Source organism: Gekko japonicus, unplaced genomic scaffold (genome assembly GCF_001447785.1).
Source record: "Gekko japonicus isolate JY-2015 unplaced genomic scaffold, Gekko_japonicus_V1.1 scaffold33, whole genome shotgun sequence".
NCBI lineage: Eukaryota > Metazoa > Chordata > Lepidosauria > Squamata > Gekkonidae > Gekko > Gekko japonicus.
The window spans coordinates 464,623-476,419 of NW_015174272.1; the positions used below are offsets into that span (position 1 = coordinate 464,623).

An 11,797-nucleotide genomic window follows, 5' to 3' on the forward strand; every position below is an offset into this window, starting at 1 on the left:
ACCCAGCAAAAACCGTTGAGCGCCGCACTCTAAGCGCCCCGCCCGACAATCCGTGGTCCCGCCTATTCCGCGTTAGTCTCTTTTCTCCCAAATCCTCCTTCAGATTCTATCGAAATAAACCCCGCCCCCCTGCATACGGTTCGCCACACGCTCTAACAGCAACCGCCTCCTGGTTTCTCCAAACCACTAAGCTTCGTCTCAAGCGGACTCGAGGCCGGCTTCTGTCTAACTCCTCCCTTAAATACGCAGGCACGGCTGCGCGGGTCAAGCTAACCTTGAATCTTGTTGAGCAGCGGCAGCAGCTTCCTTGCGATGTGGTGAAGCTCGGCGTAGGCGTCTTGTCTCACGTGACCTGCGCCTGTCAACTAGCGCGGTCAGCAGCACCCCCCCCCCGGGTTCCCCTTTACTCTCCCTTCAAGTGTTCTCGCAGCCTTGTTGTTTTATTTTCGGCCCATAAACTGTTTCTCAGAAGTGACATTTACATTCTATTTAGCGTTTCAATGGCTGCAATTTTAACGTAAGGGTCTTTTCCCAAGTGAGTTTTGCCGGAGGCTGAGCAAGCGTTGCCAAGTCCCAGCCCCCCACCGGCCGCTGGCAGGGGATGGGGTTTTTTTTTTTTGCCAGATCCAGGTCGAGAATCTTTTGGGGATAGACTCTGGGGAAGACAGGGACCTCAGTGAGGTACAATCCCACATAGTCCACCCTCCAAAGCATCAGTGTTTCTCAAGTGGAACTGAACTTTATATACTGGAGCTGAGCATCCCTGTCAAGCATAACCATATTTGTATGGAAATAAACCTGTTTTATTTGGTTACTAGGAAAAAGGCCCGTTGTGGAAATAAATACAACGGCCTCTAGAAAGAGGCTCTGGGCGGGTGCCCCGGCCTTGGACACTCAAGTGTCAATTTGCTGTGGCCACCTCAACAGGGTATAATGACACTGAGTCCACCATTTTCTCCAGAGGAACTGATCTCTGCTACCTAAAGAACAGTTGTAATTTTGAGTGATCTCCAGTCCTCACCTGGAGATTGGCAACGATGGTTCCCCAGAAGGGAATAGTTGGTTTGGAGGGTGGAGTCTATGGCTTTGTACCTGTCTGAGGTCCCATGTAACTATATGAACTTATGTTTGTGTTTCTGTATAGTGGTGATGCTGTCTATGTGTGTCTATGCATTGTGTATTCAGGGACTGCTGTTTGGTTGTGTTGCTTTGTTCTGCATCTCATGCTTGCCTAGAAATAGGCTGGCCTGGGGCTGCCGTTGCACATACAGACCATGTGCTTCCCTGGAGAAGGTATCCCGTCCTGCATCGGGATAGAGGAGACACCGCGCCATTGCACCCACTTGGAGAGTTATGGAAAATCCCCCAGCGAACCCCGACATCACCGGAATGCCAGGAATCACGTAACCCTCTGCACCTAATCTGGTTTGGAGATCTGAAGACAATAGCATTTATGGCCTTGGAGCAGGCACCAGATCTGCAAGTCAAGAGGAGTCCATGGGAACGGAAGATTCACACCTCACCAAAAGGCACCTTTGATGTAGGGATAGGATCTGCATATTGCCACCACCCCTCAGGAAAGCGTCATCCCCTTCGTCATCCCCTCGTCACCCCCTCTTCATCCAGTAGTGATAGTTTAGAGGACGGGTTTGATAGTTTATGGCTGGATAGCACATGCCCCAAAAAGAGTTTATTTAAGGAGAAACTCTCCTTTGTCTCTCTGGTTAACCCACCTTCCCCATAGCAGTGCACTAAGGTGCTACAAGTGACTCTACTACCTAAGTTCTCCGGAGTCGCGACCCAGAGAGCTCACACGTGGTTTGGCTGGTCCTACCTGTGTGCCTTGGAGTTCACAAGCTGCTGCTTTCGGCTGCCCATCCTTCCAAGGAGGAGAGTTCTTCCTCAGCTGGACCTCAGATGAGTATAGCCGTGCCCCATTGTGTCATCCCCATTTTGATGCTTTTGTTATTTTCTATGCTGTAATTGTTCTAATGTACTATTGTAACTAAGGAGCTTGTATAACTGTGTGTGTGATTCTGATTTTGTATGACTGCAGAAACCTTTAGTAAAGACAACATTTATTTAAGGACTAGCGTGTTGTCTCACTTCCTGGGATATAGCGAGCGTCTCATTGGCCATCTGACCTCTGTATAGACTGGTATAGAACTTACGCACAGCCACAAACACCCAATTTTCCTTGGTAGATAACTTGGATTGGGTCTCCAGGAATTTCCTGGAGAAGTTGGCATAACAGATCTGGTGCCCCGTGTGAGGCGACCTTTGGACCCCTCGGAACCGGTACCCAACCATTCGGTTCCGAAGGACCCAAAACGTGGAGAAACGATCTGGTCGTTTGGACGCTCTAGCGTAGGGAAGTGTGAGAGGTTTCCGTCTGCGTGCTTGGCCTTTAGTGGCATCTGTACTGCGGGAGGGATTTCTACCCCTTTCCCTCTAAACCCAGGAGCATCCTCGGTTTCGCGCTCCGATCCTATCGTTGTGGGTGGACACCGAGGCGCGACTACGAAGAGGACCTGGTTAGGGAACCCCCAGTTGCACAAGCACTACATACACGCAGGAACATATAAACCCCTGTCTCCTTAAAACGCTCCCCGACTTCGGTGCCCAGGAATGAAATCCTATAAAATGTAATGGTGGTTATTCCAAGTAAGCGCGTGTGGAACTGCAGAGGTTTTTCTCTCCCACCCAGTCAGTTTACATAGCCATACTCCGTAAAACTTCTAACTGCACCATGAATGTACCATAAGAAGAGTCTCTGTATATAGAGGTTCCTTTATGCATTGAATTCCACAATTTAATGGCTCATTGAGTAAAGTTCCTTCCTTCAGCCATTATTTAAGAAACATTGGAGGAGACTTAATTGTACTCAAAACTGGTTAGGACTTGATAAAGGGGTGTAGACTTCCTGAGGGGGCACAGAGATGAACCTGGTCCAAGCCCATATTTAGCAATCTGTTAAATTATTTCAATATGAAATCTATATATCTTATAGTGATGTGTGGCCCCCATATGCGAATCCTTAAATCCGCTGATCGGGACCACACTAACTCTAAAGGTATTTTTTCCAAGTAAGCGTGTGTGAAAAACACAAAAAGTTTTTTTAAAAATACACTTGGGGTTTAACTTTCCCCAAATTAAGACAGCACATTTACCAGTTTAGCTGGCGGTGGCCACTGCCACTGCAGATGTCAACTCCAGGCCTGGTCACCATGGCAAAGGATGCCAGGAGTGGCTACGGGCCCGGCTGCCACCGCAACAGACTCCAGGAATGGCTTAGTGTCCAGCTGCTGCGGATGCACTCTGGGAGCCACTCCCTGCCTGGCTGTCATGGTGGAGCATTCCCTAAGATTCTCTGGGGCTATCCGTTCTCTGGGCTTGGAGTGGCTCCCAGATACCAATGCTATCACTGCAGGTGGGTTGTGGTGCCTGAAGTCGCGATGGGAGGGGAGATGGGATTCCCCCCCCCCCGTAAGTCTCACGGGCTTCTCACTTGTCATTTATGTTCCCAAAAACTATATGGCATCAATAATTACTGTGGTTTTTAAAAATATATTTGTTTCACCCAATAGTCTGAATCTCAGTCAAAGAAAGATGTCTCTGTAGGAGGAGAGGAAATATGTCATGAACTCCTTCACTGAGACAATATGAGTAAATATTTCGTGTATGAAAAGTAATATAGGGCTTTTTCTGCCCTCGCTCCAGCCTGTTAGAAACAACCTCCCACTTGAGAGCAGGGCTCTGCGGGATTTATTACAATTCCACAGGGCCTGCAAAATGAAGCTGTTCCACCAGGCCTTCGGATGAGGCAGTGGACATCCAAATCCATCTTTGGCCTCCCCTGCTGATAATGCTGGCCTTTGTCCAGCCCAAACTGAGCATCACTGTTGAGGCGAATCCGCTCTGACGGCTGTTTTTGTTGGTTTAATAGTAATATGATTTTAATTACCTACATTATTTTGTTATCTGTGTGACTTGTAATCCACTCTGAGACTGCTTGTAGGGAGAGCAGGATAAAAATAGAATAAAATAAAATAAATAATACTTCCTCCCCCTCTCTCTTTTCCTCACACCTTAAACTAAGTGTGTGACTGTCCCAAGGTCACATAGTGTGTTTTGTGGCTAAGTGGAGATTTGAACTCTGGTCTCCCCAGGTGTTAAACCAACACTTTAACAACAACACACTCTAGGGTTGCCAGGTCCTATCTGGTAGCTGGCAGGGGATTGATGGGCCTTCTCTGGGAGCCTTCTGCCCCGTGTGCTTTGTGCACGTGGCACGATGACATCACCCAGAAGTGACACACATCATCATGTCACTGACATCAAATGGTGATGCTCTAGTTTTTGGGCAAAACTCTGTGGTTTGAGCCCAATTTCACTATAGAGTTTTGCCCCAAAACTAGAGCGTCACCATGCAACATTGGCAATGTTATGATGTCAGTTCTGGGTGACATTATCACATCATGTTCGGGGGCATTTGTGGGTGGGGTTCCCCCCACTGGCCAACTGGCCAGTGGCGGAAAGAGGCCCACAAATGCAGGGGAAACCCCACCCAGATCCGGGGGGGGGGGGCCTGGCAACCCTAACGTACATACTGGATGCTCAGCATGAATCTCCAAAAGGATCTCAGAATCCACAGTAAATACTGGCTTCTCAGATACCTGTCAGCTAATGCTGCCATGTAATGGAATGTGTGGGCTGCTGTCCATGTCTCTCACTCCCCCTCCCTGCTTCTCTATGTCTTGAGCTGTTATCTTAGTAGTGTCCTTGAAACTGTGTATTGCCTGCTCCTAGCTTCCCTCTGGGAATATAACCGTTGCTTTTCCAGGTGCTTGCTCATTGGCCTTTTCATATCAGGGGGTCTTGTATGAAGGGGGTATATCTGTGGTTCCTTTCACTATCTCTCCATTCCTGACAGATATTCATGGTGTCTTAAGTACTCCTCTCAATAAACTGAAACTTCTGAAGGAACGTTGTTGAGTGTGATTGACTGAAGTGCCTGACAATACCCTGACCTGAAAATATGGAAGCATTTGTTTGGTTGGACAGCAGAATCATCTCACTTTATGTATCTGGGGAACCAGCTTTATCCCTGCCCATGTACAGATGCAGAGAGACAAAAAAAAGACCAAAGACAACAATATTCCTGTCTCTTCCATTACTTTTTCTCTAAAACTGCAAGTCCCAGGATACCAAAATTAACAACTTTTACCATTTGGGCCATAGGCACCTGCTCCCCCGACAACACTCATGGCTAAAGACAGAAATATTCCATCTCCTCCATTTCTTTTTCTCTAAAGCTTCACGTCCCAGGATACCAAAATTACCTCTTCAGAGTATTTTGGGTTTGGCTTTTGGTCATTGTAAAAAAATCTCAGACTTGAAACTATGCAATGGCTATTTTAATATGAAATCAGGTATGTACACCAGCATATTTCTGAGGGCAAATCTAATTTAAGACAATTGGAATAGCAATTTGTAGTAGCTTTTATACTGCATGAAAACAGTGCCTTCTTACACTACAATATATATATATGGAGCTTGTTCTTTAGATCTCTCAGCAATACTAACTGCTTTTGCCCAACTGAAAACAGACTAGCTATTCTTATTTGGAACTCTTAGTGTGCTAACAATATTTAAAGATATACTATCATCACAACCAATAAGATGCCTAATAGACCCAGGCTAGCTGGCTGGTTCATCCAGATTTGATCAGAAAATGATGCAGAGTTCAGGCAATGGCAGACTAGGGGTACGTAGCCAGCACTTCAGCCAATACTGCTTTATATTCTCCTTGCCTTTCAATTGTTTCAGCAGAGCTAGCAACCACTCTTCAGACTGCTGTGTTTGGGACTGTTTCACAAATTACATTTTGTGATGGGAGGGTTAATGCCTATAGAAGAAATTAATGTAAAATATAGTATGGGAATGACCATGAGATATGCTCAGTTACTTGCGATACAGCAGCTTCTGTCCATGTCTGCTGGGAGTAAAATAAATACACAGGTTATGAATTGTGTGTCTTTTATTCTAATATGTTTGTGAATGTCAGAAAGTGCATGGATGTTTACTCTCCATTGCAACAGTACTAGATAGTAATCAAGTTTGGGAATATAATTTTCTTTATTGGTTTATTAATATTTTAACTTCATTAATTGTTACCAGTGGCCATGCCAGGAGGCTTCATAGTTGGATCTCCAGGGATGTCTTAGGGTCTATATTAGATGAATAAAGGGCATGGAAGTGAGATTCTCAGGCATGGGGAGATATTGCAGTTCATCCTTGGAGACTCTGTAGGGAGCTCAGCCCTAACTGGGTGCCAAAAGGTTGCAGGGTGATTTGATTCAGAGGCTTGGATCATCATCCAGGTCCAGGAGTCCCTTTGTGCTTTTCATTTTTAATTTGTTAGAAGTTTTTTGTAGCACTGCTTTAAGGTTTGAAGCTCTGGATGAATTTTGGATGCATTACTTAGCCTGTATTGCTGGAATTTGGCCACTAAATTGTTTTTCACTGCATGGCAGTCTGCATCAAACCAGGTCTTTGATGTGCTTTTCTTCAATGGTTGGATATTGTGGCCATGAGGTTTCCTAAGGAGGGTTTACATCCAGCCAAGAATAAGTCTTTGGTAGGATGAAATGACTGCATCTATATAGCATTTGCTGAAATCACGGTGTTTCAGAGCTGAGATGTTTTGTCTGAGGTAAAGTATTCTTGGCATTGATGATCTGTTTTCTCAGACCAGACTAACCTTCTGTAAGCTTGAAACAGGTTCTAGGTCATCACTGAGTTGCTCAGAAGTATGTTCTGATAGGTTGCAGATGTTAAGGTCCAGAGTGATTGGGAGATGGTCACTATCTTGTCAAGTCCCTACTTTTGTGTTCATGTTGTGACTAAGCAAATTGTAAGATGTCGAAATAAAGTCTATGGTACTTGCCCCTTGGTCAGACCAATATGTATACTCCCTGGGGATATCTCCTTGGGTAGACTCATTAAGAATGGAAAGGTCTAACCTAGATGTAAGCTGTAGTAAATGATAACCTTTCCAGTTTAACTTGCCATCCTCAAAGGTTCTAGAGGGGGGGGGAGAGAATGTTTAAGGGATCTTTCACCGGCAGTACTGAGTTGAAGGATGTATATAGTATATTGGGCTGTTTTGTAGAATGTGGGGAGACGTGAATGGTTGAATATTTGTAAATGAATTTTCCTGTGTATACATGAACAACTATGACCACAATGCTCAGGACGCTTTCTTGAGAGTAAGCCTCATTGAACAACACATGACTTACTTCAGAGTACACCTGATTAATCTTGCTCCCTCTGTGTCCCTTCCCTGACTGCATGCATAAAATGGGTTTCTGAATCAGGTATGACTGTATAACTTACCATGGTGTTTGTATATATGAGCATGTATATATCTATAAGTAAACAGTGGGAGAGAAAGTGTATATTCTGCTGAGGCTCTAACACCACGAGAGAGAGAGAGAGAGAGAGAGAGAGAGAGAGAGAGAGAGATCATAGACCATTGATAACACATTACAGTGATTTTCTTTAGATATGTAGGTGACAAATGATGGCCTGTTGCACTTTGAATGCTATCCCTTAATAACCTGTTCCTGAATAGCTGTCCCATAATAACCTGTCCCTAAGTAGTCCCTATGAATCTGTTTTTTCACTTCACTGGTTGGATACTGGAGTTTTAAGAAAGGCTGATATAATTCCTTCAGATGTGGTGGATGTGTTGTAGAGCTTAACTGTAATAATGAATTGTGCAGTGTATTCCAGATGGTGGGGCCGTGGTGGCTCGGAGGTTAACATGCTGATCTGCAGACTGGAAGGTCTGTAGCTTGGCAGTTCAAGACCCTTGTGCAGCGTGATGGAGTGAGCTCCTGTCTCTGGCCCCAGCTCCTGCCAATCTAGCAGTTCGAAAGCAAGAAATTGCAAGTAGATAAATAGGTACCACTTCGGTGGGAAGGTAACAGCATTCCTCCCCCTTTCCCATCTGCTAGCATAAACATAGGAACTTTTTCTGATCAAAAAGAAAGAAAAGTGAAAGAGTTTGAAGTTTAAAGCAGGAAATGCCAAAGCAGGATTACCGCTCAAGAAGACAAAACCTATAACTACTGGAGAAGTACACAACCTTAAGGCTGACAATGGTGACACTGAAATTGTTCGAGATTTTCTATTCCTTGGCTCCACCATCAACTAGAAAGGAGACTGCAGCCAAGAAATCAGAATGAGATTGAAACTGGGGAGGGCAGCCATGAAGGTGTTAGAAAAGATCCTTAAGTGTTGCTGACGACCAAGATCAAGTTACTACTATGTATCCCTGTGGAAATTGGACAGTGAAGAAAGCGGATAGGAAGAAAGTTGATTCCTTTTTAATCTTGTGTAGGCGTTTTATGGATACCATGGACTGCCAAAAAGACAAATAAGTGGGTTCTAGACCAAATCAAGCCTGAACTCTCCCTAGAAGCTAAAATGACTAAACTGGGGCTATCCTACTGTGGTATGAGAAGACGAGAGTCACTAGAAAAAACAATAATACTAGGAGAAGTCAAAGGCTGCAGGAAAAGAGGAAGACCCAGCATGAAATAGATTGACTCGAACAAAGAAGCCAGCGAGACCCGAGAATGGCTGTTAACAGCTCGTTTTGGAGAACATTAATTCATAGAGTGGCCATAAATCGGAAGCTACTCTACTCGATGACCCTTCACACACACTATTCACCTCACCACTGGAGTTTCTCGAACTCTCAGTAGTTCACAATACATCACTAATAGGCTGCGTCCAGATTAGTGTATCGCAAATTATCCACGCCAGCTTTATCTCCCATAGTAATTCAGAAGAGACGCGGCAACCACTAATCCCAGTATAACACTAGTTTTTTAAAAAAAAGTGCAAAACCAACCTCGAACTAAAACTTTGTAAGGAATGCTGGGGCATATAGTCTCGCGACATTAGCCGCCTAAAGAGTCGCGGTGTGTGCTGGGACATGTAGTCCAGAGGCTCTTTAGCGTTAAGCGGAACAATCGCGAGAGGCGAACTTAGTTACATCACCATCCATCCATCCAGAGCGCGAGGCTGGACTTTATTTTTTTCAAACTGACCAATGAAGATTTTGCTTTACTCGAATTCACCAATGAATGAGCGAAGGCGGTCAAAATTTAAATCGCACCTCGAGGAGTAGGCCAGTTTAAGAGCAGAAGTGTTAGTTGCATTGGAGTGGCGGCGTGGTTGCGGTGTAGCTGCTGGTGAGAAGGGAGGAAGCGGTGCTCGCTCTGGGTGGTGGGGAATTGTTGAAAGTGGGGTAAGAGATGAGTGAATGCCAGGGAATAAAGAAAGTCTGATTAGAAAGAAAAGTAGCAGCATAAACAGGCTTTCGGGGAGGGGTGGGAGGAAGAACGCGAGTAAGATTTCACTTAATGCAGTTTTTTTTTGTTTTTTTTAAAGTGTTTTATTCCTTATGCTTTCGGTAAACAGCCTGCAGAGGCGACTTTGGTCGAGAGTTCTCAGGGTAGTAATTCCTATAGTTGGGCTTTAAAGGGAAAAAAGTAGCGAGTTAGATTAGACACTTGCAGGGTTTATTTATTCATGTTCTGGTTTTGAGTAGAAACGTCCAGGAAGCTTTCCGGGGTTAAAAGCGAAAGAGAGAGAGAAATTCCTGGAACTGAAGCCGTAGTTTGTGTTTAAATCGATGTGGAGTTCTGAGTTGTTAACTGTAACCAAAGGAATTCCGTAAACTCGGTTCGTTCTGTTAAAGTGGCAGTGACGGTCTTATTGGTTATTGCACATTGCTTTCTTCTCTCGTTTAAAGATGCGGAATTTGAAAGTATTAGCAGCTGGCAAAGAAAGAGACTCCGGACTTTTAATGCATTAGTATTTGGTAACCACTTCAAAGAACAAATTTAAAAACTTGTTGAATGGGGTATCTTTTTAACCCCAAGACATAGTGATTATTGTTACACACACAGGGATTGTACTACAATGCAATTGTATTATCAGCATTCTTAAAATAAGCCTTTAAAAACCGTCTTGGTTACTTTGAGCTGGGTTTTAATTATATCTTTCTCAAAGATTAGTATCTGATAAGTAATGCATGATTTTAATCCTGAAATGTTTAAAAGGCTAATACTGTTTTAATTTGTTTAAAGATTTGGTAGTATCTTTCTGTAATCAACACGACAATGTCTACCAACGAGAATGTGAGTGGAACAGCTGCAGCCCGTTTGAACAGATTCAAGAATAAAGGAAAGGATTCCACTGTGAGTAGTTGGCCAGCTGACTACAGGCCACAGTTTTCTTGGTATTTGAAGATCAAGTTTAAAATGCTTTTGTCTTTCTCAGGAAATGAGGCGGCGGAGGATGGAAGTCAATGTGGAGCTGAGGAAAGCCAAAAAAGACGACCAGCTGCTTAAAAGGAGGAATGTTGGTACTTTCCCTGATGAGGCCACTTCACCTCTGCAGGAAAACCGAAGCAATCAGGTAGCTATCAGTTTTGGTGGAGGCTTCTCTTCTTCCCCTCATTCTTTTGTGGGTGGTAGCTGGAAACCTTTGGCAGTAATGCAGTGGTTGGTACTGCCATGAAGACAGCCATAATTCTAAGGGCTGCTTATGCAAAAGAAGTGTGGTTGTGACTTTTTGTCTCACTGACTCTTTTGAGCAGGATAGTCTCAAAAACTTGATGCATCCGTCTTTGATTCTCTTGCAGGTTACTGCCCACTGGTCCGTTGAAGAAATTGTTAAAGGCATTTATAGCAATAATACAGAACTTCAGCTGCAGGCTACGCAGGCTGCCAGGTAATGACATGAGACAAGGCTATTCCTTACAACTCGAATATGACAAGCTGGTAGCTGAAGCCAAGAACTTGTTTGATTATATTTGAGCCTTCATTTACTCGGAATTGTTATTCATTAATGCTAAATTATGTTACTGCAGGTCTGAAATTAAAAAATTTCTTTTCTTTCCCAACATGCCTAATTGGTTATCTAAACATTTGACCATCTTCCATGCCTGGTCCTAAACACTAAGTAACTGAGTACATTGTGAAACCGAAAATGTAACTGAAATGATGTACCCTAAGATAGATATATATATAGCATAAGCATAAAAGTGTTTTGAATACTGTCTAAACTTAAACATGCTAGCTGTCCTGAGTGGGTCATAATAAGACTGAAAAATAAATATTTGAAGGTACCAGGGCATAAAGATTCTCTGAACTAGAAGACTGTTTCAGGCAAGCAATGTGAGGGGAGGAATTGTTTTGATAGGTTCCATGGTGAGCTTCTTTCTTTCTTTGCCTCTGAAGAGTTGGTTTGCTCTAGTAAAGCGGTTAGGCCAGGAATCTGACCCCAAAAGATCTAGGAATGACTTTGGGGGAGGAAAAACATTTGCCACGCTGGCATAAGAGCCTTAGCTGTGGTCCTCACCAGCAAAGTACCGTGACATTGTGAGTGTAAATAAAATCTTACCTATAGAGGGTTACCTATGGCTGGGTTGCCAGTTCATGTAGATGCACATCAGCACTGCTTAGGCTTGGACCATGGATTCCTGGGATGCTAATGCTGGAAGCAATATTCCACTTTAAATGTGGTGCTGGCCACATGTAATCTCAGTACACACATTTTTCTTGCTCACCCTTAAATTTGCTTCTAAACTGTACCTCAAATTGATCCTTGATAGGTGCAGATAATAGGTTTTTGCTCTAGGGTTGTTGCAGTTGTAATTCTTGTCAAAATTACAGGAAAGGTACAGCCTGGGAGGGCAGAAATGTTATAGGGAAAG

At 44.0% G+C, this 11,797-nt stretch overlaps 1 protein-coding gene across 1 annotated transcript in view; it reads left to right on the plus strand.

Annotated features, from left to right (window-relative positions):
* Nucleotides 1-10,180: 10,180 nt before the first annotated feature.
* The window catches only part of KPNA2 (karyopherin alpha 2 (RAG cohort 1, importin alpha 1)), a 6,956-nt gene continuing 5,339 nt past the window's right edge, over nucleotides 10,181-11,797 (plus strand). Inside the window, exons 1-3 of the mRNA XM_015423655.1 lie at nucleotides 10,181-10,277; nucleotides 10,360-10,497; nucleotides 10,724-10,812. Of these exons, the coding sequence (XP_015279141.1) occupies nucleotides 10,200-10,277; nucleotides 10,360-10,497; nucleotides 10,724-10,812 (305 nt within the window). The 5' untranslated portion in view covers nucleotides 10,181-10,199. The remainder of the gene's footprint in view (nucleotides 10,278-10,359; nucleotides 10,498-10,723; nucleotides 10,813-11,797) is intronic.